Below are 27,398 nucleotides of genomic sequence, written 5' to 3' on the forward strand. Positions count from 1 at the left end.
GGTGCAGTGAGCTAAAAAACAGTGATGGATCAAGCCCTGATCTTTTGACTGGGTAGGAGTGTTCTGCTTAATTCAGATACTCTGTCCATCACCACCCCCTTTATGAATCGTTATGTTATGGTGAAGCAGTTCTCCTTACCTAAAGCGCCGGGATACTCTTTTTGAGTCACCGTTGCGCTATACAAAAGATTAAATAACATAACATAACATAACAGATAGTAGCCATCTTTGTGTCATGACCTCCCTGCCCATTGCCGATAGCCATCATCTCTCTCTCTCTCTCTCTCTCTCCAGCCCCGCAAGCACCCCGCGCCCCGACAGCCCCCGGTCTCTCCTGTTCGGGCCATAAACGCACCGCTAAACACGACCTTGTTACCACTCTGGACCCCCGCCCCCTCGCTCTTTCATTCTACTCATAGAACGGGCCCTTTTGGTAACCTCTTCCTCCCTGCCCGATTGCCCGGCCTGATCCCAGGCCATCACCTAGCCCAACAGATGCAGTTTATTGCTTCCTACAGTAGGACCTCGCCTCACATCAGAGGAGCGGTGATTAATCAAGGCCTTCACACCCCTAGACCTGACCGACACCCCCGCATCCCTCCCAGGAACGCCCTTCCTCTCTTCTGATGCCCCCCCCCCCGGCTACACCTGGCCTCTCGACCCAGTCCCACATCATAAAACTAGGTCTCGTGAATGTACCCCTCCGGCCCCGCATAGCGAAACATGATCTCATCGCCTGCCCAACCTTAGATCTGACCACCCCCTCCTGCCCTCGTGCCCTGTTGGAATGTCCGGCTGCAGATTACAATCACATGTCACATTTGGGAGGGGAAAACAACATCAGAGCGGTCAGTATGGGAATGGGCCTGGAGCTGGGGTCCCAAACATGCCCTTTTTGTACTTCAAAGTGTCTTTATTGCAATAAGGAATGTTTGTACATCATAAACCTGTGTATAAAAGACGGAGCCATAGAGAAACTTGTTAGAGCACCTCGAGAAGATACCCTGTTGTCTGATTTGACGTGTTCTGTTCCGTCGGAAATAAACTCCTGTTTCCTGCCTTCCAGTCTCCAGCGCCTGCCTCTTTATTTGGGTAATCGTGAGTTGGGTGAGAAGCGGCTAACGCCGGGCAAACCTAGAAAAGGGGTAAACGACCTGATCTGCCTGAACCCTTTCTCATCAATTAGCGTCCCAAGCGTGGGGCCCATCAGCGACACGTGGATCCAGTGAGAGAGGTCCCAACGACAGAGTGAACGACTGCAACGATCGGGAAGAGCTCCTGCCCGATAGACCCTTGTCTGGCAGCCGATCATCCGAACTTCACCGGTTCCGAACAGACCTCTCTCGAGTGATCTACGGTCCTGACTGGGAACCATCAGGAGTGCCACAGCAATTACGGAGAATAGAGGACGATCGGGCGCTGGAAACGGAAGACGAGAAACCGTCCATACGGTCCGGGTAAGGTCGTGGAAACACGACAAATTGCGAATTGATTGTTTGATTGTCATTGGAAAATACTAGTATTACGCATTTTGATTGTTTTGTCCTGAGAGATTCTCTGTCTACAAACGGGGAAGGATAGGAGTATTCTCCCTTTGCAGATAGTGAAGGGTGGATAGCGCAGGCTTTTGCCCCCGTTGTAACCCGTCGCGCCTACTTCCCTCTCCATTTGATTGATTGTTATCCAAGCATTTATTGTTTTGGAATTGGTTCTTTTTGGATCATTCTCTATTTGAAAACAAGCACAGGGCCGCCATACTCTGTTTAGTCTTTGCAGATAGTGATGGATAGGTAACGCAGGCTTTTGCCCCCGTTGTAATCCGTCGTGCCTATTTTTATCCCCCACTGATTGATTGTTTGACCGGACCTTGATCGTTCGGAATTGGTTCTTGGAAAGGATCTTCTCTGCCTACAAACAGAGAGGAACAGGAAGATCTCTCTCTTTGCAGATAGTGAAGGGTAGGTAGCGCAGGCTTTTGCCCCCGTTGTAACCCTTCGCGCCTATTTTATTCCTCATTTGATTGATTGATTGTTTGTCCGAACTTGACTGTTTGGAATTGGTTCTCTCTTTGGGTATTCCCTATTTGCGAATACTGTAGAATAGAAATATTCTACCTAGTCTCCGCAAAGTAGTGAAGGATAGGTAGTGCTGACTTTTGTCCCCGTTGTAACCCGTCATGCCTATCTCCCCCCCATTGCTCAGTAGTTGGTTCAGTCCGGACCATTTATTAAAGGTAGACCATCTGGCTCCACCGGAGGACACCTCTAATAAAAAGGACATATATAAAGAAAATGCGGATTAGCCACGGTATCGTGCTAGCAAATAAAAGAACATAAGAATCATTAGGAAAAACAAAAGGAATCGAGTAAAGTCAGTAGGCCACTGATGAGATCTCTTTTCAACCTTACTGAAATGGAAACATTAGGAACAACCCCTCAGGAAGTATGAAACTAGTGAGGAAAGCCGAACTCAACGCCATGATGACTGCGAGACAGCTCGGCTCCACCGACCACCCCGCCCAATTAACGACAAACCTTAGGCAAATATTAGAAATATACAACACTATAGCAAAGTAACAGGTTAAAACGTTTTTATTTTGAACAAAAATATATTAAACAACTATTTACACGGCAAACGGCTGCAACAACAAACCCACAATGCATTTCGCCGTCTGCTTGACGCCGTTCCTGTCCCTCCTTCCCCAAAGTAGCAATGTCGGGCTACTTTGGGCTACTTTCTAGTAGGTTTTTGGGCGTCAGAAAGTCTACAAAAGCCGTCGTCGGCGGCCTGGGGTGGAGAACCATTACGCGAATAGTCCGGAGGCGACACCACGCGCCAAGGCCTGTCCCCAGGATGAACCAAGGGACCCGCTCCTGTGGCCTGGGGTGGAGAAGCGGCTGGCCGCCCCTCGGCCGGAGAGGTCGTGGGGTGAATGGCCCGGCCCGGAATGAACTCGTCCTCCCATTACCTTCTTCTCCTGACGCCTTGCAGGCCACGGGGGGGAATGTCTTGCATATGCCTCCGACCCCCCCCTCTTCTTCATCGCCTGGTCCGGCCATAACAAATGTCAGCGAGACGCCGTGGGGTGCACTGGGAGGGAGAGGCGGCGCGGACGAGCCTCTCCCGCCTCCCCAGGTGGAGGCCCCTCAGCTGCACCCCCAACGCTCCACGCACCCGGCAAAGGGTTCGTCCACTCTTGCGGTGCAGTGTCGCTCCACACACCCGGCAAAGGGTTCGTCCACTCTTGCAGTATAGGGACGCTCCACACACCCAGCAGGGTCTCGTCCATTGTGGCGGTGCTACGACGCCTCACCCAACAGGCTGGAGTCCGTCTGCTCATTTGACCCAGTGACTGCCGGTAGCTGCAGAACTCCTAAAAATGGCGGTCGACCTTGCAGGAACGAACCTGGCGTGCAAGGATGGCCTGGTCGCTGGCCAACTAGAAAAACGAGTCCTCCGTTCAGAAACGTTCTCCTCAGCTTTGAAGATTCTACGAGAGTTGCGGAGGGCCCTCGACCTCCGCGGGCCCCGACCGCCCCCGATGGGAAATGACTGCCATGATTGCCCGCAGAACGACCAAGACGAAGCCACGGGACGTCGGCGCCCTCATGCTGGCGCCAGCCTCAGTTTTGAATGACCCAAGATACTGCAGACTACCGATTTGATCAGTTCCGGTGGAACATCAGTACGACCCGGTAGGAAAGATTGTTGCCCCTCCCTTTTCTTTGATTGATGGTTCATGTCACCGGTCCCTTCTGTTGCCCCTTAACGAAACTTCTGGACTGCCGAAAAGAAGTTCTGGCCCAACCACGAGTTGGTAGAGACAGTTTGACTATACTTGGACCCGCCTGACCCCACCCAAAATGGCGCCGGTACAAACGAAACTCACAATTCCCCGTTGTGTTCCGGATGCTCAGACCTGATATCGTGAGATATGTATGCAGTTTTGAAGCACATGGCGGGAGGGGATGAGTATTGCTCGAACATTCGAACAGTGAATTTGATGTTAAATTCTGACGCATCATTGATTACAGTATTATTGAAAGTTCGAATCTTTTTGACACTGATGGTACTTACCCACAATGAATTTTCGATATGATTTTATTGCACTTATCGTACCTTGATGAAATAAAACAACCACCGACTCGGTTATGTTTTCCGCAGATAAATATGCCCTCATGTACAGTTCCAGTCTGCTCCGTGGCTGGCCCACGTGGTTGTAGGCCTGCATTTGTACGTCAACATTTTTTAAATAAAGATTTTGTGACAACAAATACAGTCGTAGCTTTTGGATTGGTAAGTTTTGAATACATAGCCCTTGTTTCCGATCTACGTAAAATATAGGCGAAATAGAGCAAGTCGATTACTGAAAGGTTAAAAAGCAAAGTACCTAGGAATATTGAAAATGTGAACGATCCAAGTTGTTGCGTGTGTTTTTTTACTTTTGTGCAACCTAAGGCAATCGATAAAGGTCCCGATGTTCTGTTTTACTTTGTATGCCACATATCTCAGGGAAATTGTTTCAGATGCCCCTAAACCAGACCCGGTACCACTGTAGACCACCCCGACTCCTCGAAGAAGAACACGAGTTCACCCACTTTACCCTGATTGCCCTTTTGTTTCGACCCCCCCCCCACACAAGATCCGCAATACCACACGTGGGCGATCTATGCAATGTGCATTCCATAAATGATTATGCCTCCCGCACCACCAGTCCCACGGGGCTTAAAACGCCGAGATGGAAGGGACTGCACCCCGCGGAGATAGGTCGAAATTCGTAGTAAGTAAAAAGCCTTTTAGGTTTATGCGCGCGAATGTGTCTTTAAACGTCGCCCCCACCCCTTCTTCTTCCCCTTCTTTCTGCAGGTCGCATCAGAACATCGACTAAAGTGTGGAGAAGACCTAAGCAACGCGGATTTGGGTGATATGAATGCATGTGTGTATGACCGAATGTGTGTAACTCGACTGGATATACGTTGCAGGCGTTGACCTGATAAGAGAGATGTCTTTGTACGACTTGAGTGATGATTGGACGGCCGATGGAATGGGGAAAAAGGGGGTCTGAACATAGCACCTATACACGATGAACAGACATAGATATAACGCACCCTTACTTAGAAACGACCATCTCTCTAATAATGCAACCAAGAATGACATGCACCTACGAGTAGATTCTTACGCCATGAAACTCGAAGTTGCCCATTGTTCCCCCAACTAACACCCTCCGTTGCCTTGGCCTGGATACCCGTCCGCTAAAAATGATTCAAAGATCCCACCTTAAGTACTAGCCCGACCAGGATAGTTCCCGAACAATTGACGAAAGTATAAGTATTTGCAACAGAGACGAACAGCAAAAGACAGCCAGGCGAATTAAATAGGAAACTAAGGATGCGCAGCATGCAGGAGGAAATGTCTTTGGCCAAGTACTGTTCTATGTTTTGTCTTGAATTCTGTATGTAAATGCATGTACCCCCCCTCGCCTGAATTCATGTGTACGTGGTATATGGATTTACGTTGTCCCTCAGTCTGTGTTTCTATATAATATGACCCCTACTGTTTTGTGTTTCGTGCTCATCAAAATGGCCTATTATTGTACACGTTTCTCTCTCTCGTCCTTTCCCTTCATGTTGTACGTGTACCGAATAGTTCATTTAAAATGCGAACGACCCCTGCTCCCTCTTCCTCTGTGTGGTAATGTTGTGCCCCGCCGGCACGAGCCTAATTGTTTTTTCGAACACAAAGGTGATCGACAAAATTGCCAGAAACTAAAACAATTGTAATTTGCCATGTTACTACCTCTCCTTTTCTGTAAAAATGACAGAACTCGAATTGGCTATAAGGAAAGGACAGGTAAGACGACTGATGTCCCCCTAATCTGGCCCTTTTTATAGGAGGACTATACGTCAGTGGCCTTCTGCTCTCAGCTCGTTAGAAACACAATCTCCTAGGCCCAGATTGCCCCACCCCTCCGCACCCAAGTACGGATGTCCAAAACGTCCCCGTTCCTCCCGCTTGACCCCAGCTCCGTAAACTCAAGGTATAACTGATGACCCTGCTTAACTGTTGCTCCCCGAGAAAAGAGTGTTTAGCCTCTACCCCTCTCTCATGATGATAAAAGACTGCCAGGGCTAGGGTCAGAAAGCCACATGCGACATGAATGAACGCCAAATAGACCTAGTTCAAAATCAGTAGACACGCCTGTATACATACTCCACAGTGATAACTTCTGACCGTGACCGATGAAACGTACCCCCAGCTACCTAGATCTGGGACGGAATTGAAATGTATAAATGCCTTCTCTTGCCAGTTCGCTAAAACCTGTTTTGTACCCATTCAAGGATACACAGCCACCGGAGGAGAGGGGCTGGACGTGACGCACAGCCTGGCCACAGATCGTGAGGCGCGTGTGACCTCGACCTAAGATGGAGCCGCAGAGCAACGGGACACGGGACGATGCACCACTCTCAAACGCAGAAAACGAAGGAATGGGGGGCTGCCTTGAAGCCCTCTACTTGTTGACCCACGCGTGCCAGAAGTCCCCGTCCCTTTGAGCCCGATTGATGGACCTGCCTGCGCATCACCCTTTTGCTCCCTTGGTCCGTCTCAAAGATCCGGTCCCACTCCGCCCTCTCCTCCCCCGATTATGCGACAAAACCCCTTCTATCCTTTCCACGTGGATTTTGACTCCGAGACAGAAATGCAGGTGCCCAGCATAAGGCACCCTTAAGAGAGATTAGCTAGGAAACAGGACTGTGGCCTAACGGCAAAGGACAGATCACACCCTGCGACGTGTAAAGAAGGACCCGAGCTGGACCTATAGCTCCACCGCCGGTGCTCAACAGCACCAACGGAAGAAAACGAACTACCAGAACCTACCAGTGATGACTCGCTACTAATAAAGACACTGTGGCGAAGACCCCCCTTTTTCGGAACTTTCTACACCCCTTGACTAATTGCTTGTATTGGACTAAATTCCTCCCTCAATCACTTTTGCCTGTAAAATGTTTCATCGGTCACTTTTAAGTACGACAAATGTAAATTTATATGTATTCCACCTCGTATGTTGCATCAACTACACACGGTTATATGTAAGTCTACCAATATTGACAAACGCTATTTAATTGACTAAACACGACTATATGTATGATAAACACGGAAATGATCTATCTTATGTAAAAAGCGGCGACTGTGGAAAATGACAAAATGTATATGTACATAAGCGGCGTTCATTTGTGTTCACCCTCGCCACTGTTGAAGGTAAAGAAAGTCACGAAACAGTGGCCCCGCCATCTTGTTCCATTTTAGGCTCCATCACGAACATAGATAGTAGCCATCTTTGTGTCATGACCTCCCTGCCCATTGCCGATAGCCATCATCTCTCTCTCTCTCTCTCTCTCTCTCTCTCTCCAGCCCCGCAAGCACCCCGCGCCCCGACAGCCCCCGGTCTCTCCTGTTCGGGCCATAAACGCACCGCTAAACACGACTTTGTCACCACTCTGGACCCCCGCCCCCTCGCTCTTTCATTCTACTCATAGAATGGGCCCTTTTGGTAACCTCTTCCTCCCTGCCCGATTGCCCGGCCTGATCCCAGGCCATCACCTAGCCCAACAGATGCAGTTTATTGCTTCCTACAGTAGGACCTCGCCTCACATCAGAGGAGCGGTGATTAATCAAGGCCTTCACACCCCTAGACCTGACCGACACCCCCGCATCCCTCCCAGGAACGCCCTTCCTCTCTTCTGATGCCCACCCCCCCGGCTACACCTGGCCTCTCGACCCAGTCCCACATCATAAAACTAGGTCTCGTGGATGTACCCCTCCGGCCCCGCATAGCGAAACATGATCTCATCGCCTGCCCAACCTTAGATCTGACCACCCCCTCCTGCCCTCGTGCCTGTTGGAATGTCCGGCTGCAGATTACAATCACATGTCACATTTGGGAGGGGAAAACAACATCAGAGCGGTCAGTATGGGAATGGGCCTGGAGCTGGGGTCCCAAACATGCCCTTTTTGTACTTCAAAGTGTCTTTATTGCAATAAGGAATGTTTGTACATCATAAACCTGTGTATAAAAGACGGAGCCGTAGAGAAACTTGTTAGAGCACCTCGAGAAGATACCCTGTTGTCTGATTTGACGTGTTCTGTTCCGTCGGAAATAAACTCCTGTTTCCTGCCTTCCAGTCTCCAGCGCCTGCCTCTTTATTTGGGTAATCGTGAGTTGGGTGAGAAGCGGCTAATGCCGGGCAAACCTAGAAAAGGGGTAAACGACCTGATCTGCCTGAACCCTTTTTCATCAGAGCCATCTTTTATTCTCAAAGTACCTTCTGCATTTCATCTAAATGAGCCAGTTATTTTGCCCTCCTTCTTTTCATCCCCATCTTTACCAGCTGAGAGAGCACTCCAACATTAAATGATGTTTAAAGTTCTACTTGCAAAGGACTCAGCCTTTCAGAAAATCTACTCAGTTGCTCATTGCCTTCTCTGCCCTTAGGAAGGGTTAGGCTTTGACGCAGGCGTCTATCGCTCGCTGGGTCTCATAGACTATTCTATTCTGTTATGAGAGGACTGCCTTTCCTCTGCTTTCCAAGGTTGCAGTGCACCCAAAACGCAAGGTGGTAGCTTTCTCTGCCCTATTTTCCGGAGTGTCCTTGCCTTATATCTGCAGGGCACGGACATGGATGAATGTCCATACCTTCACAAAGCATTACTGCATGGATGCCTGGCAGATCTAGCAGTTGGTCAAGCTGCTCAGCGTTGTCTATTCGAATAAGGTATGATCTTCTTTGTGTCTTTTTCTTCTAAGTAGGCTGCTGTTGTTATAATAAGTCATTAATATGTTTCGAATATTTTCTAATTTAGGTATATGTATATATGTACACATGAGCTGTTATGTTTGTTCTAGTTGATTCAATGCCCATTAGATTCCCAATGTTAGACTAATGTTCTGATTTGTTACCTTTGCATCAAATTGTAAAGCGCTCTGATATCTTTCGTGCTATATAAAACTTTATAAATAAATTAAAAAATGGTTATGAGCGCATGTTTTTTGTTCTTTATGATTATTATTCATATTTTGGTGTATGGGTTGCATGGTGGAATTATTCACCTTACCCGTCGCATCTGACCCTTTGGTACCCCTTGTTATTCTGATTCAAGCATGTGAATCTATAAAATATACAATACTAGAGAAAAAACAAGTTCCTTACCTGTCCACTGTGGTTCTCCAGTATTGATATCTTTTATAGATTCACATGCAACTCTCCCTCCTCCCCTGTCAGGTTCACCTTCCATCCCTCTCTTATTACTTTGTGGTACGCGTGCTCAAAATCTGAGGTATGTTGGCCCTGCTGGGGAAGGAGACTCTATGGTCTACGCTCTAATTGGCTGATGTTTGGATGTTTTATAACAATGGTGATAGGTTGCTAAAAGCTAGTGAATTCCTATGGTCATTTGAATGTTGAAGTTTTAATACTGCTATTTTACTGTTACCGTGGGACTCCCACCATGACAACGGAGAAGATTCAAGCATGTGAATCTATCTACAGGTAAATAACTTGTTTCTTTCACAATGTTGCTACTTAGGCTCATGTCAATATATTGTTCTCTAAACAGGTGCAATTGTTTTCTTTCTCCTTTAGCGAAAAAGATCTTCACAAACATTTGATGCTGCAACTGGATCCAAGTGTCCCAGGTGTCTTCTCTGGAGGACCTTACCCCTTTGGTATTGATCCGGTAACCAAATTTCCTATTCAACTTATTTTCATTATTACTCACTTTAGGAGGTGCAGCAGAGGAAAATGTAGCAAAAGATTTAGGTAGTAAAGCTCAGCATTTGGGGCACTTACATTTTTGGCAGATTTAGGTCAGAGTAAAAAAAGTATAAATCTGTATGAGACCGAGTACTTATCTCTGATTTCTGATTAATATTTTTACATATGGATTCCTCACCTCTTGAATTTATCTTAGGTGTCAGACTGGACCTGGAAAATTTGCAACAGCTCTTCTGATGGCACTCTACTTATCCTGATGTTGGGTTCAACCCCCAAAATGATATCAAAGGAGCCATATAGATGACATGTCATGATCTGACACCAGTCCCCTTTCTTTGTTCCTTTTAACGTTGAAACAGAGAGTCCATAGAACATTTGCTCCAAAAGTGGTCATTTTAGGTGTTAGGCAGGATGTCTCCACTAAAAAAGTCAGATTTCAAGCCCAATTATTCCTTCCATGTTTAAATGTCCCTTTTGGATTCCATCTGTGGTGTTTTGGGACTAAACCACATCATAATTAGAACAACCTTAGGCCCCAAACCAAAGGCACAGCCAACAATGCATTTGCAGTTAATTTTGTCTCTTTTTCTTTACACTTTTTTTTACTCCTTATGACTCCTTTGATTACCCCCTGTTCAAATCTGCATGCAGGGAAATGGCTTTTCCTGCATTGTGGATTTGAACAATGTTAAGTGAGAAAATGGATAATCCTTGGTTTGGGGCCTAAAGTTGTTCCAATTATGTTGTGGTTTACTCAAAAACGTGCTGTTTGGGCTGAGCACTTCACCACTGACCACGCAATGTTGAACTTTAAAGGACAAAACAAACGGATGAATTACAGGAAAACAGGTGTGCAACTCATACATATATGATGTTTTTCGACTAAGCATGATTCAAAGACTCGTGTCCAGGGCAGCCTCATGCTCTCTAATTCCATTAAAAAGCAGGAGGCAAAACTCTTTCTGGTGGGAGAACTTAATAACCGTTGTGCTCCTCGCTAGGCCTGCTCCCAGTCTCACTCCAGACTGACTGACTGAAGCATTTGTAGAGCGCACGAATCCCACGGCGTCTTGGCGCTGAAGATATAGAGCAGAGGGGAGGCGGGGGGGGGGGCAGATCGATTTAGGCAAAAAGCCAGGTCTTTAGATCTTTCCTGAAGCTGGTTTTAGATTTTTGGGCACGAAGTGCTGGGGGTAGCGAGTTCCAAATTTTAGCCGCCTGGTAGGAAAAAGACTTTCCCCCCCAACGGGCTCTGTTTATTCTGGGTTGGTAAACTAGGTCGTGGGTGGCTGACCTCAGTGTGCGCGAGGGTACATATCGTGGCAGTAGGTTGTTGAGGTCGTCAGGTCCCTTGCCATGCAGGGATCTATGAACCAGGCACAGAGCTTTGAACTGGATGCGACGTCTGACCGGGAGCCAGTGCAACTCCTGGATGGCTTTGGACGTAGGGTGGCGTCTGGGGAGGTTCAGTAAGGCTCTGGCCGCCGCGTTCTGAATTGCCTGTAGTTTGGACAAATGTTTTTCTCCTGCTCCTAGATAGAGGGAGTTACAATAGTCTATCCGGGACATTACGAGGGCTCCCATCACCGTCTTCCTTAGCGTGTTCGGGATATAGGGTAAGATTTTCCTGAGCACCTTGATGCTATGGAAACAGGCGGAAGTTACCTGATTCACCTGGGCTTTACATGAGAGTTCTTTGTCTAATAAGAACCCAAGGTTTCTGACCTTGTCTACGGGGAGAGGGCAGGCTCCTGCTTCGGGGGGCCACCATAGCTCATTCCAGATGGAAGATTTATGACCGAACTCGATGACTTCAGTTTTATCTGTGTTCAGTCTAAGGAAGTTATTACTCATCCAGTTCTTAACCTGAGTAAGGCAGTTCTTAAAACACTCCGCTATGGCATCAATAGATTGTGAGATGGACACAATAATTTGTGTGTCGTCGGCGTAAGACACCAATTGGAGGCCATGGGATCTAATCAGGGCAGCCAGGGGAGTGACGTATAGATTGAACAGCGTAGGTGACAGTGCCAAGCCTTGTGGGACCCCACCCGGAAGGGAGAATTCATCAGATTGTAGTCCATTCCAAGTCACTTGGTTAGTGCGGGTAGTTAAAAAGGAGGCGATGAGGGCCAGGGCAGGGCCGGTGAAGCCTAGGGAGGTAAGTCTTTGTAATAGGACGGAGTGATTAACGGTGTCAAAGGCCGCTGTAAGGTCTAATAGTATCAGGGCCGTCCTCCCGCCTTCGTCCATGGTTTTGCGAATTTTTTCGGTGGCCATGATAAGGGCTGATTCCGTGGAGTGTAGGGGTCTGAAGCCATGTTGTGATGAATCAAGTAGCTTCTTTTCCTCCACATTCCGCATTATTTCCTGGTTCATGGATTTTTCCAAGATTTTTGCGGGTAGGGGCAAACATGAAATGGGACGGTAGTGTTTGGGTTCCGAGGGGTCAAGGGTATCCTTTTTAAGAATGGGTCTGATGCAGGCCATTATCCAGTTTTTTGGAAACTCTCCTTGAGAGATTATTTTATTAAGTAGGGGGGTCAGAGTATTTGCGATGGTCTCAGGGATTAGGTGCAGTACATAAGGGGGACAGGGGTCCAGTGGGGAGCCAGATTTCATCTGGGTGATTAGGTCGTACACTTGTTGCTTCTCGAGTGGAGGGAAGCTGGAGAAATAGGGGGGGATTATATTGGTATGTCCAACTTCGTTTGTGAGTGTGGCGGATACCATGGTGCTAAGGTCATCATATACTGTTTGCACTTTCTTTTGAAAGAAGGTGGCCATTCCATCGACAAAACACTGATCAGGACTAAAGACAGTGTCTCGAGGAGTTTTTGTTAGGTGAGCAACGGTTTTGAAATGTTCCCTAGAGGAATTTGCGGAGTTTGGGATTTTTTCTGTGAAATAGGCGGATTTTGCTTGGACTATTGTAGTTTTATACTCCTGTAGAGTTTTTAGATATTCCAGTTTTTTTTCATGGCTGTAGTCAGAGCGCCAAATCCGCTCTATGCGTCGGCACTTAATCTTGGCTGCTTTCACCTCCGCCGTTACCATTGTGCGGTGATGAGCCGTTTCCTGGGTTTCTTTGGTTCAATTGGGGCCAGGTCATTGACGGCCTCAGTGATCCAATTGTTGAAATTAGAAGCCCAATCCTCGCTGTTACCACATTCAAAGTCGGGAGGATTTCTATCCAGCGTCTCAGCAAGTAGGTTGGATTCAAGTTTTTTCCAGGGACGGGTTTTTTCAGGAGGTAGGTAACTTCTGCGCTGAGTTATAGGATTTTTTATTTGTAAGTTAAAAAAGATGGCATTATGGTCCGACCAAGGTACAGGGGTGATAGACCTGATTTTTATGGAATTGCTGTTGGAAAAAATCCCGTCAAGGGTATTCCCTGCTGAGTGGGTGGGTTTGTCAATCAGTTGCGTTAATATCGAAGCTAAGAAGGTTATCAAGAAGAGTGGCTGAGTCTGAGTCATTATTTAACTCTAAGTGATAATTGAAATCACCTAGGATAGTATAGGTAACTGCGTCAAACGTTGTTTCTAGAAAAGTGTGTAAAGCTTTGGTGAAGGGACTTCTAGGGCTGGGGGACGGTACACTAACAGTCCCTCGAAGATCAAGTGGTTGTTCTCTTTGATCTTAAAGGTCATAGCCTCAGCCTCTAGGTCTGGTTGGGGGCAGGCAATTATCTTGAGGTGTGATCTATAAATTATCGCGATTCCTCCACCTATGGATCCCGTACGGTTCGTGGTCCAGGTCCCTCTCAAGATTATCATCCTCACCATCATTCAAATCATTCAGATATGCATCATTGAAAGGCAAGCAAGGCACAAGGGGCCATATGTATCAAACTCTGATTTTGCGATTCTCAAAATGCAATTCATTGAGAATTGCCATTTGAGAATCGCAATACCCAATGTAAATAAAAGTTTGCTAATATTTAGCGATTCCCAAAAATTCGCAGAAATTTAATGCGAATACCTAAATTGCGATTCCTTAATCGCGAAATCACAAATAAGGAATCGCAAATCTGCTATTCTGAGATTTAGGTGCAGCTTGATGACATCACAACCAGGAAGTGTGACTGCCCATGCTGCACCTAATTGCTGAGAGCAGAGTGTGAAGCTGGGAGAGGAGCTGAGGCACCAGTGCACTGCTACTGAGAGAGGAGACATGGACACGCAGGACAAGCAGCAGGTGCAGAATGCCAGGAAGAGGAAGCAAAAGTTTTCTGAAAGGGAGCAGGAGGTGCTCATACAAGAGATGGTGGTGAGCCATGAGCTCCTCTTTGGCAAACTATCCCTGCGTGTGCCTGAGGCACGCAAATGGAAAATCTGGGCAGACATCCAGGAGAAGGTCAACGACATTGGTGTCACCCACCGCAGCGTAGAAGACATCAGGAAACGCTGGTACGACATGCACCAGAGGTCTAAAGAAAAGGTGGCTGCAAGGCTAGATGAGGCGAGAAAGACCGGTGGTGGGTCATCCACTGCCACTGATTCCACGCCTTTGGAGGAGCTGGTTGAGGGCACCCTGCTGCCGGAGTGTGTGAGTGGCATGGCTGATCTTGACAGCTCCGAACCCCAAACCCCCAGACAAGGTAAGAAGAATGCCTTCACACCCCTAATTCATCCCCACATCACCCACACACCCAGGAAAGACCCAGGCACCAAACAGCAATGCTACTCCAGTGCATGCACACAAGCACACACAGCAATGCATTATGGGAGATGTAGTCACATGCACCAAACAGTGGAGCAGTGAAACCCAGCAAGATACAATCAGTATGTGTGTATCAGGAAAGGTAAAATACAGACAGATAGGATCCAAGTAACTCCAAACTGTTACATTTATTGCATGACCAATGTGAGGCAGCACACCATATTAATGTGTGCATTTACATTCAAAGCACCACCAGAAACACAGGAACATATAGTAGGAGGGGAGGATGCATCCCACAGCGCGTAAAAGGCAGGGCAAGAGGAGGAGGAGGAAGGCAGTCCAGTGATCCCAGTTAAATGCAGACGGCGCCTCGCAGTACCACCACTGCCACCACTGGAGGTAGATCCACTGGACACAAGTGTGGAAGAGCAGCAAGTCCAGGGCCAGTGTGCCTCACACCACACAGCACAGTCCCTTGCACGTCCCACTCCAGGAATGTCATCCAGGCTCAGGGCATGGCCATCCACAAGCTCAGCTGACGCAGACAAGGACACGGTCTTTGGAGGGCTTGAGAGCAACATGCTGGAGGTAAAGCGCCTGCAGGCAAAGACAATGAAATCAATGAAGCGCCAAATGAGGCCGGGCTTCATTGGACTGAAGGATGCCCTGGAGGCACTGTACACTAAGATGCAGGAAGACCGTGCAGCCAGGCGCAGGGAGAGACATCGCCTCCACACTCGCCTGGACATTTATACTAGGGCTGTAAACTGGCTGTCCTCTGCCACATCAATGCTGGCATGTCGCTGTGCCAGCATGCAGTATGAGTTAGCACACTTCTGCAGGGATGTAGCCAGGGGACTATTGCAAGTAATATGTGCGGTGGACCAGCCCCCAGTGGCACAGGACCCCTCAGTTCACTGGTGGAGGATGAGCAATCGAGCAGGAGCAGCATCACTCCACCCATCCCACAGGACAGGCGTCGTAGTGTGCATCAGGGTAGAGCTACCGTTGCCTCAGAAGAGGGCAGCGGGAACCCTGAGCGAATGGCAACGAGCCGTGCACGCAGACGGTGAAGAGCCCTGAGTGGTACATGGCAATGTTCAGTTCAGTTAGTTTTTATTTCGACAATTAAAAATCATCATAAAAATACATCATATCAATACATTTTAAAAATACACCTAAAATATCATTAAACTCTATTTCTGAACTTACAATAGTGTTTTAAAATACAATTAGTTAAAATTAGATCAAATTGACCGCCAGTAGCGTAACATGTAAGGCAGAGAGATAAAAGTGGGCATTAATTTACATTCACAGTTAGATCAGTTTCTAGTGTTTCTCAGTCTAACCGCTACTTTTAGGAAGCTTGAAATGGCACACAAAGTGTAGACATCACTTGCTTTCTGTAAAAATAGGAGGGCTGCTTTCGCATGACGTAATTTCTGTTTCCTCAAGATGTGAAGCAAGAATCGACGCCTCGGCAATTGATAAAATGGGCATAAAAATATAAAATGAAGGGTGTCCTGCGGAGACCTATTGTCGCAGCCGCAGGCACCCTTCTGCTCAATCTGCATGGCAATGGGTGAGTTAACCCGTTGCACACTGACTCATTTTTGTGAAGAAGTATTGCACTGTGTGTTCAACATGTGCGAGACATTTAGACTAACATAGTGTGCACGTCAGGCTGTGTGATGGTAACTTTCCTGCACTTAAGGAAATAAAAACACAGTTTTGCACCAATCTGTAGCATTATGTCATCTTTCCTCACCTTGAAATAGTTCTGTGTGATCTCATCTCGCCTCTGGCACCCGGCACCGCACCAATAACACCGGGTGGCCCTCATCTTGGAGCCGGCCCCTCCTCATCTGATGAGTTTGAATCTGTGAGCTCCACTGGGGTGCCTTTCCTGGTGGCAATGTTGTGTAGCATGGCACACGCAACCACAATTTTGCAACAGGTCTCGGGGTTTTACTGCAGTGCTCCTGCACTCTTGTGTAGACAGCGGAAACGCCTCTTGAGTATTCCGAATGTCCTCTCAATGGAACAGCGTGTGGCTGTGTGGGCACTGTTGTACCTCCGCTTCCCTGCAGTGGCTGGATTCAGGTACGGTGTCAGGATGATGTCACGTACAGCATACGTGCTGTGACCAGCAGGGTGAGAAGAATCAGAATACATACTTTCCTGCCACTGCTGTGCTTTACTGGTGTTACAAAAGGGGATGATGTGTCCTTGTGTCCAATGCATTTACCTAGTAGGTAGCCCTCGCCAAACTCCCCATTTGTGAGTCGTCAGTGAATACTGCTGTGGCGAAAGATGAATGTGTCATGGGTGCTGCCTGGGTATTCTGCAACAATGTCAGTAATGATATGGCTGGCATTGCACACTACCTGTATGTTCAGGGAATGGTAGGACTTGCGATTCCTGAACACATACTCATTCTTGGATTGATCGGGAAAAATGGCGGCCGTCGGGTAGCGGCGGTCGGAGGCTCTCTCTCTGTTGAGGCACACAAGAAAAATGAAAATGAATGGCTGTACTTGCCTGCTGATTGATTTTGGCCTCTGAGGGATCCTGGAGGTGCTGGGAGGCCCCTGTCTGGTCGACTTGCGGTTCCTAGGTTTGTGTTTTCTTCTGTGTTCTGCACCTGGCGCCCTGCGCCCGAGGCTTGGACGCCTGACGCCTGGGGGCAGTGCACTCGGTGTGCGGAAGTAGCGAGGGGGAATCTCACCCGGCGTACTGGTCGCGACAGGAGGGAGTACACCATATCCTTAGATGGTGTTGAGGTACCGAGACTCTGCCTAGCTGCGGTGCTGGTGCGGCGGCGTCAGCGCCAGTGAAGGACCGCTGGAAAGGGGAGGGTGGGGTAGGCTTTTTCTCCTGTTACTCATTTTCTTTTTCTCTTCTCTCTTCCTTTTTTCTCCATGTGGGATTTTCCTCCCGGGCGGGGGAGATCGGGGTTGTGAAGTAGGTCGGGCGAGTGTGCTTGTGCTTCCCACTTTCAAACGGGCACTGCTCGGTCAGACTCCTAGACCCCCATAAACTAGATATATTTTTTCTGAATTGTTCAGACTAAGGCCCAGGCTTAGGCTCATGCATGGTTGACCACTCCCCAGAGCTTTCCATGTGTCTGTGAATCCTTTTAGACACTCTGCTCCTCCGAGATTACAGATAGCAATGGGTGTGTCAGCTTGAAGATTGGCATATTATCCAGCAAGGCGCACTTCTTTAGGAATGCTGGTTTGAGTTGGGAAGCCCCAAATGTAGAGAAACTGGCCCTCCTAGGAGCCTCTTAGAGTCTTCAGTACGCCCCATGCCGCTTTTGTATGTCAGCTGGGTTGGCGAGGTGCTGGTTTTTTTAGACTCAACACCGTAGTATTAAATAGAGGTGGCGGTTAGGGGGTAACAAACTTTGCGGGGGGGGGCGCTGGCTGGAAGCTGCAGAAAAGATCTCGTGTGGGAGACGTGCAGCCGCCAGCATTGGATTTAGGAGTGTTGGTAGCCGGCTGACCGCCTATACCTTTCTACGTTGGGCTTCCAGGTCAGGAGAGATATCTACAGAGGGTGCATTAAATTATTCATCCCGGAAAATAAATAAAGAAAATACAATACAACAAACCCAAAGAACAACAAAGGACTAAGGGGGTAGGAAATGATCTGTCAGACCTAAAGAAAATAGTTCTCCATGCTTGGACTCCACAGATGACCCCCAGTAAGGAGGAAGGGGCGAGATTGTTGAGCGTGGTGAAGCCAAGGAGGGAAAACAGGAAGAGCTAGGAGTAGGGCTTAATAAGCCAAATAGATATACCCTCAGAAGTAGGGATATCTGGGGCCATTCCCAGTCACCTCCCAAGACGGACAAAAAAACTTGGGGGCTGATTAGGATCGCGGTTTTCCCGCATCCTCCGGGCCGGCGGAAGCCACCACCGGCCCGGAGGATGCGGGAAAACCGCTGGGGAGGCACAAAAGACCCACCGCCAAATTAGGATGGCGGTGGGTCTCAAATTCGGTCCGCAGCTTTTCCGCCGCGGTCGCCTTCCGACCGCGGCAGAAAAGCTTTAATATGGCTGGTGGTGTCTTATCAGACACCGCCAGCCATATTAGGATGGCGAAAAACAGATGCCTTTCCGCGGCGGATTCTCCGCCGTGGAAAGGCATACGGTGAATTCTTTGGGGGCCCGTTGCAGGCCCCCTGGGTGGGTGGGGGGTGCACCTGCATTTGCCTGCACGAAGCAGCAGGCACCGCGCGGTGCCTGCCGCTTTGTGCATGCAAATGCTAAGCATTCATATTTAACCTTGCGGCGGGTGCTGTTTCAAGCAGCACCCGCCGCAATGTTAAATATTGAGGATGTGACCACCAGGCTGGCGGTCACATCCTAATTGCACTGGAGGGCCCGCCGCTGCCCCTGCGGACGGTCCCTCCTCCTCTAAGGTGGCGGACGGACGCAGGTCCGTCCGCCATCCTGATGAGCCCCATAGTGTCAACATCCAAAGAGACCAGATTATCCCGAACGAAGATTTTAAAACCTACTCAAAACTCGACCACATCTCAAAATAAAAAAGCCAACCCCCCACCCCCCGGAAAGACTCCTACGGGTAAAAAACAGAAGAAACATTTGAAGGCATGCTTAAGTAGTTCCAGTATGACTCCTTCACTCAGATCATATTTTAAAGTTCAAGATATTCTGCTTGTATCCAACACATCAATGGATTCCATAGAGCCTTTAGGATTAAAGAACAGATTTGATCCCTTGGCTACCCTAAAGGATGTTGGTGCTAGTGGTATTGTTCTTAAAATCTCTCCACCCAAAGAAAAGGATAATATGGAGTCTTTACCTACCGAAAAAGCGACCTTGACTAACAGCCATGGTAGCAGACAACTAAATCTCCCAGGAGTTAATCTATTTGTAGCTAACGAGTTGGAATCAAGGTGGCCCCCAATACAAACTGGCAGTAGGAGTCCTAACATACCTAACCCCGCCACAGAGGACATGCTAACGACTCTCCTAAAAGAAGTATGAGACAAGTTTGCTATCTCGGAGAGTAAGCAAATGAAAATACAAATGGCCTGCGAGACTCTAGAGGCCAAAATGAATGAGATATCAGAAATGATAGGGGTAGTAGAGTCAGCAGTAGAGGAATTAAAAAAGCAAGTAGAGGAAAATACATGGATATTCAAATAAAAAAGAAAGGCGACAAAATTCTGCTGGAAAAAATGGAAAGTTTGGAGAATAACGCACGAAGAAATAACATCAGGCTTTTGAATATTCCCGAAGTTATGGAGAGTGGGGATGTTAGAACTTTTATAATCAACTCACTCGCAGAATTACATCCCGATATCGAGAAGCAAACTCTGGATGATGACATACAAAGAGTCCACCAGGACCCACCCTTTAAAAGACCAGGAAAAAAAAAAAAAAAGAATTTTAGTGAACTTTAAAACTTATGTTCTCAAAGAAAATATCTTGGCAGCAGGATTAAAAGCAGGGATGTACAAGAGAGCATACTGGTCATTCCGTATAAGGTCGGATATTTCCCATATAACTCAGGACAAACAGTGGGAGTTAGGGAAATCGATGCAGGAACTTAGAAATTTGGGGGCCACGGGCTAATCTACACTTTCCTGCCTCTCTCAAAGTCATGTAGAATGTAAATGTAAATGTAGAGGTACTTATATAGCGCACGACTTCCCGTGGCATCTCGGCGCTTGTACGAATACCGCTGAGGAACCCTTCCTGGCTTTTCCCTGTGAAGTGCCCACTCCTGGGTACCCCAGGCCTCCTAGCGTTGTTGCAGCCGCTGTGGAGATTAAGCAAGCTATTGCCCAGAGTTGCAGAGTGGAACCCATGATTAGAATAGGCACCGAGGTGAGAATTATCAGGTCCAAGGAAATTGAGCCCAAGACCCGCCAAGGCAGGAATTGAACCCTGGTCCCAAACCAGACTTCTGCATCAAGGTCTGCCACTCTAACCATTGAGCCACACTTCTCCACTGAAACTGGAACAATAAAATGTTTAACTTCAGGGATCCAGAAGAGGCTAATGCACATATTGAGAAAATAAAAAGCACATCCAAGTGAACAGACATAGGTGTTAATGTGTTTTTTGCCGGCACAGAGAGAGAGTAAAAAAAAAAAAAAAACTAGAGGTACACAATCTTACCTCTATTAGAAGAAAGGGAGGGTTCCCCAGGGGAGGGCGGGTGGGTTTTCACATAAAATGGAAAAATCTAAAATATTATGCACAGGGTGGGGGAGCAAGTGGGAATTTTTTTTATTTAAAAGTCCTCATTTATTCTTTCATGGTCAAGGGTGGTATGTAGGCATTGGAGGCCTATGTCAAAATATAAATGGTAGGGTCTTCAGAAATTCTCGGGCCGGTCACCATGAATAAGAAAAACATAAATAAAATACGAACCATGTCTTGGAACGTCAACGGGTTAAGGGTTCACTCTAGAAGGAAAAGAATACTAGAATATTTAAAATTGTCAGAGTATAATGTTATTTTGGTTCAAGAATCTCACTTACTTAAAGAGGAGTGGGAGGGGGTTGAAAAACAGCAAAAGTGTATTGAACACTGCGTATGTACAACACAATCTTGTACAGTAAAAGGAGTCGCTATTTTAATTAAAAAATCGGCCCAGGCTTTGTTAGGGGAATGCTCGGTTGACCCTCGGGGAAGGTGGGCCATCACCAGAGTTAAGATAAATGACATGTGGACATCCGTTGTAAGTTATTATGGGACAAACATAGATGACCCAGCCACCTTATATACTCTACTTCACCAACTAGTAAATGTAAATGATCAGATCATAATGGGGGGGGATTTCAACATGGTCCTTGACCCAAAGCAAGACTCTACTTCAGTCAGAGCAGGCTCCAGCACCCAAAAAATGAAAACGGCCTTGAGACAGTTAATGTCAGATATTAGACATATGAAGGGAGAAGTCTATCGTACACAAGACATTTGGGGGCAAATTTACCTTTTATAATAAAAAGTGCGGACACCGCTCCAGAATTGATTTTTTCCTAACCAACATTGCCTTAAGCAGAAATATCAATTCAATTAGACATGTCCCGGAACATCTCTCTGATCATTCGGCAGTCATACTAGAACAGGAAGCGTGTGTAAACTTTCCCCCGCGCAGATGGGCAATCAACCGAGTATTATTGCAAGATGATGAAGTAGTAGAAAAATTGAAGGGGGAGACAAGGGAATTTTTTGAAAACGATATAAACTCAGCATCCCCCCAAATAATCTGGGATTCATATAAAGCCTTCTTAAGAGGCTCCTTAAATTCTATATTGTTCCTCCAAGCCAAAGAGGTGAAAGACAAGTCAAAAAAATTAGAAGCAGATATTCAGAAGCTGCAGGAACAGCTAGAACAGGATCAGGGGAACTCAATCCTTCTTAGAGAAATAAATATTGCGAAACAAAAACTCGCAGATTACCTAGAAATTTCTATTAAAAAAAAGTGGGATGCTAGCAAACTATCACATCATGAGTATGGTGAGGGCTGCAGTAAACTTCTGGCATGGAAAACCAAGGTAGACAAAACAAGAAACTGGATTAGAGACCTCCAATGTCTAAGTACTGGTAACATCATCTCAGAGGATTCCGAAATAGAAGAGGCCTTCGTCGAGTTCTTTCAGAGTCTATATACCAATGAGACCCCTCTAGAGGAATCTAAAATGGAGAAATTCTTGTCTAGGATAGCCCTTCCTTCCTTACATAAAGAGGAAAAAGAACAACTAAACCTCCCCATATCTATAGAAGAGGTAATTCAATCGATTAACTCTCTAACAAGAGGGAAAGCAGCCGGTCCAAATTCAATCCCCAACAAAGTTTATATCAGTTTAAGGGACGAATTGGCTCCGTTCCTCCTCCAGCTTTTAATTCCTGCTTTACTGAAGGTTTGAACCCCGTGGCCTCATGGGATAAGGCAACGATAACAATCTTATTAAAACCTGAAGAAAATCCCAGACTCTGTGAGTCCTATAGACCCATTTCACTTTTAAATTGTGATCATAAGATTTATTCCTAGATAATCCCTAACCGCCTGAATAAAGTAATGGGTAGCCTAATACACCCAGACCAAAAAGGGTTCAAAAAAAGGGAGGCAACTTAGCGAACTGACACATGACTTAATTGCAGCAATAGACATGGCACAGACCTATAAACTACCTTTGGCAGCAATGACATTCGATGCTGCCAAAGCGTTTGATCGGGTCAACTGGGTTTTCCTTTTTAAAGTAATCCAACGTCTCAACTTAGGCGAAAATCTATTGTTAGCAATTAAAGCCATTTACAAGAACCCTACGGCTCAGATCTGGGAAATGAACCAGGCTGATACAAATAGGCAGATGTACTAGGCAGGGGTGCCCCCTGTCCCCATTACTTTTTAATATCTATATTGAGCCGCTAGCATACATTTTGAGAGAGTGCCAAAGCATCATCCTTTTCAGTTGTAATGGCTGGGTAAAAAAATTGGGCTATACGCAGATGATCTTATAATCTACACCAGTGACCTAGAAAGATCACTTTCAGAGATATGGTCAAGTATAGAGAATTTTGGCAAGGTTTCTGGGTATAGTATCAACCAACAAAAAACTGAATTATTGATATGGAATATCAATGATAGGAGTACGTACACAAAAAAAGAAATCAGATATGTGGGAATTCAAATAGTCCATAATATTGAAAAAATTGCAATGATCAATTTTGAAAAAGTTACAAAAAAAGTTAGATCACAGCTGCAATCATGGGGGGCTCTCACTTTCTCTATTAGGTAAATCAAACCTGTTGAAAATGTCGATTTTGCCAAAGTACACTTTCTTGTTTAACTCCTTTCCCCTGGACTTTCCAAAAGTATAGTTTAAAAAGGTGTAGGGTCTCTTTTCAAGTTTTATTTGGGGCAACAAAAATCCAAGAATCTCCCTTAAAAAACTCGAGAAGAAAAAAGCATATGGCGGTATAGCAACCCCTGACCTGTTTTTATACTTTTGCGCTTTCCACTTAAAACATTTTCCACAATTATTACTGGAAAGCAAATTTTTCTCTCCACTGTATAAGGCCCTTACAACAGAGTTTTCCCAACAAGCGGGGTATTTTTTATTAAAATTCGGACACCCAAAATACTTCAAAAAGGTCAAATTAAAGATGCTTGCCTCTGCTATTAAACTTTGGTACAACGTCAGATGTCTTTTAAAAATTCCATACTACAATGAGGCAGCTCCCATTTGGGATTTCCCTGGAACACCCTCATGTCTGGAATACGTTCTCGCAAACCCCCTCCGCAGGTGCGGTATCACAACTTGGGGACAGCTGATTTTTTTTATCAAAACTGATTTCCTGGCCCCATTTTTTGGCGGTGTGTGAGGACTCTGTTTCAAAGTTTAAATTCTACCAGTTGAGTAGTTGGGCAAGATCTATGGGCAAAGAGTTACAAGGTAATTTGGGACTAGCATAAAAAATCTGCACCTACTAAAGAAGTAGCAGAGTAGTACTGGTTATTAGTCCAGAATGGAGAAGACACGTTGGTCGCATGCTATGAGCCTTGGAAGAAGGATCTGCCGGACAAAGATCTAGATACTATCGGGCAAATATCTATGTCTTTTTTATGTTCATATGTGAATGCTGCACCTCTAAAAAAAAAATCACCTCTTCACAGTACATAAAGCCTATTGGACACCCCAGAAATTATAAAAAATGGGAAGTCAAGAAATTAAGAAGTGCCCGAAATGTGGAGAAGAAAAAGAAAATGAGGTGCACATGTTTTGGAGTTGCCCAGTAATATACTTGTTTTGGCAGAAAATAGGTAAGGTAAGTCCATTTCAAATATTATGGGTTTAATATAAAATTAACAACAGTGGCTATAATATTTGGGGTCCTACCTAGGGATTTAATTGGGGTTTCTTTTACCTAAAAAACATAGATGATTGTTTTTTACTTTGATACTTCTTGCACGAAGAGAATGGTGCATTAAATGGATATTAGCATGTCCTCTGACAGAAGATGAATGGATACATTCTATTTAAAGGGTAGCCAAATTGGACCATGCTGGTACAAAGCGAAAGAAGACCATTATGTGGGAAATATAGGATAACTGGGTGGAGAGGAGCTCTGGGATATAGCTCGAAATTTTCCTGGTCAGGGGTCTCAATCATGTTATGGTAAAACAGTATTTTGTAATATAGGTAAATTAGTTTATTTTTATTTTTATTTTTTATATATATACTTAAATTCTGGATGTGGGTTGGGCACGGGAGTAGTTTAATTTTGTGTTGTTTGGTCCTATGATTACAAAATATGCTATAAACAAACCCCAAGGAATGGGATATCAGTGGCGCAAGCACCTCTCAAAACAAAGATTGGGGTTGGCTCTTTCACAACAAAGCCAAAGGGAAGCCCTTCAGGAGTCTTAGGACATTCCATCTGTCAGTAAGGAGTGACCGGAAGCCTCCTCAAAACACCCGGCTACATGTGATAGGCGAAAAATTCCCATCCTTGCATTTTAAAGCATATTTAAAGATATATGAGGACAAACAAAAAACACACATACTCATTCTGTGATGGGGGGGAAATAACGACATGGGTCCCATCTATGCAGCCAATTACGTGGGGGAAATGTGCTATCTGGTAGAAGTCCTGCTTAGTCTGGTCTAGTGCCTGTTGTGTGCTGTGGAATTGGATGTGGTGATACAGCCTCTGTACCAATGCATCTAGGAAAGCATGTAAGAAGCGTGACAGTGCACTCTGAGAGACCCCTCCTGCTGTGGCTATCACCCCCTGGAATCTCCCTGATGCCAGTAAGTGCAATGAGCACAAGACCTGTACATGGGTGGAGATGGTATATGTCCTGCATGTGGGGTGTTCTAGTATAGATTTGAGCTCCTCTATGAAGTCCAGGATGCTGTCCTCGTCCAGCCTGTAGTTCAAATGGATCTCCTCTAAAGTCCGCTGCAACAGGGTAATGCGCGGTCTGAAGATCCTCTCCTGGCGTCTACTTCTCTCTGCAGCAGCTCTGATTCGCAGCCTCCAGGCTATATCATACCGCCCAGCCATTGTGGAAAACCCCCGTGGCATTGTGGGCATCTTTAAATAGGTGGCACCTGGTTACCACCTGCTCAGACTTGGTGGTAATTGCGATTACCAAAATTGGAATTTTTAGAAATTGCAAATTGCGATTTATTTCATGCATTTCATTTTGTGAATTTGAAATTTGAGATCTCCCTTATTGTGAATTTCACAATTGGCATGTCACAGATTGCGAGTTCGCAAATATATTCCCAGAATCATTGCCTCGCAAAATAGCTAATCGCTATTTTTGCGATTAGCGATTAGCAATTTTGCGGTCAAGATGGCTCTCATACATAGGGATTCTCTGCGATCACATACACTGTTTTTTTGCAATTCGCAGTGTTTGCGATCGCAAAACAGTTTCATACATATGGCCCAAGAAATGCTGAAAGAGGGATTCTTCCAAATTCAAACACTAATCCCACACTAGAGGCAGGGCACTGCATCACTCCTTCACTGCACTGCCAGAGTTTTCATCAGAGCCAAAGCTGGTATACGTCACCCCAGTGTCACATCCATCTCCATCCCTAGTGCTGACTCCTCTTCAGTGCTGCCATTTACATAAGAATGCTTCTTGAAAACAAGCCATTCTCAAGCACTTAAGAACACAGGCAATGAGACTGGTAGAGGAAGTCCAGTAAAGGGAAGAGCCTTCATACAGGCCCATGCCTTGATAAAAATTGTATGGTCAACGTTTTTGACACTGATTCAGTCTAAAGAAAATGGCAGACAACATTAGTAATGTTATGCATATTTGTAGAGCACACCACCCTGTCGCTGTCACTGATGATGATGACAGTAGTATGGCAGCCAACTTACTTCCTCTTACTGAACCTGAAATGAATGCTGGAGATCACCTGTCCCTTCAAAATTCCAGTGGACTTGATACTTCACCAGAGATTAAATGTGAGTGCCTTACAGGTTCGCCATCAGCAACAGTGGGCTTATAGTAGTCCTAAAAAAGCTGCAGATGTCCTTGTGCTACTTTTTCGTATGCAGAAAACTAAGGCCACAATCCCTATGGAGGTTCTCAAGCTGGCCTCCTCTTCTTCGGAGCCCTTGCTTCCTCATAATTAAGCACTGATGAAGGGCATTCTGGATAAGTGGAGCAAACCATTGCCTGCCCCTCTAGTGGACCAGCATGGTGCATGCCACTTTCGAGACCCACCTGTCATTTGTCTCGCCTCTCCCCTGAGAGCCTTGTAGGGCAGGTGCCCTCCTGTGCTATGAAGAACCCTGGGTCCTTGCCCAAGGCTGCTCCGAAAAAAGGAATCAGAGAAGATCTAGGCCCTAGGGGAAACGTTTTTAAAATCAGGTGTCTTGCACTGAATGTAACCTGCCTCTTGGCCTGATACTCCCAAATTCCTTAGGAGATGGTGTGTATGGTCGTACCTAACCTCCCAGCCCATCTTTGGGAACCCTTTACTGATGCTGTTTGTAATGTGCAGGGTGCGGTAAAGCAGATATTCTGTGCATGTTTGGACAGTGTAGATTCAGTGGCACGATTCACGAGCGCCTCAGTGGCCATCTGATTCATGTCTGTTTCCACTCAACAGGATTTTCAATAGGTGTCCGACACTTTTGATGGACATGCCCTTTGATGGCTGTCATCTCTTTAGAAAAAATGGAGTTGGCCCTTGATTGTTTCACACAGGGGCAGGCAATGGCTCAATTTCTGGGGCTGGTTTCCTCTTTGTGCCAACAGTCAATCCCAAACATTTTGAGGATATTTCTGGGATAAGCCTTTGTCAGCATGAGCTTTCCTAAACTCTCTGTAGAAAAGTGCCCCTTTTTGCAGGCTTACCGCCCACTTTTTGCTGGACATCTGATGCAACCTGACTTGATGTGCCCTAGGTCCCTGCCAAACAGGTTCCCAGGGCCTTCTTTC

The 27,398-nt window shown here is 46.3% G+C and overlaps 1 protein-coding gene across 14 annotated transcripts in view; it reads left to right on the forward strand.

The window, feature by feature from the left end:
• Nucleotides 1–27,398, forward strand: part of LOC144804990 (V-type proton ATPase 116 kDa subunit a 4-like) — a 6,844,636-nt gene that overhangs the window by 2,731,572 nt on the left and 4,085,666 nt on the right. For all 14 annotated transcript variants that reach the window (XM_078671938.1, XM_078672103.1, XM_078672267.1 and 11 more), the window contains one exon: nucleotides 9,639–9,732. In XM_078671938.1, coding sequence (XP_078528064.1) covers nucleotides 9,639–9,732 — 94 coding nt within the window. The remainder of the gene's footprint in view (nucleotides 1–9,638; nucleotides 9,733–27,398) is intronic.

Source organism: Lissotriton helveticus, chromosome 1_1 (assembly GCF_964261635.1).
Source record: "Lissotriton helveticus chromosome 1_1, aLisHel1.1, whole genome shotgun sequence".
In the NCBI taxonomy this organism is placed as follows: domain Eukaryota; kingdom Metazoa; phylum Chordata; class Amphibia; order Caudata; family Salamandridae; genus Lissotriton; species Lissotriton helveticus.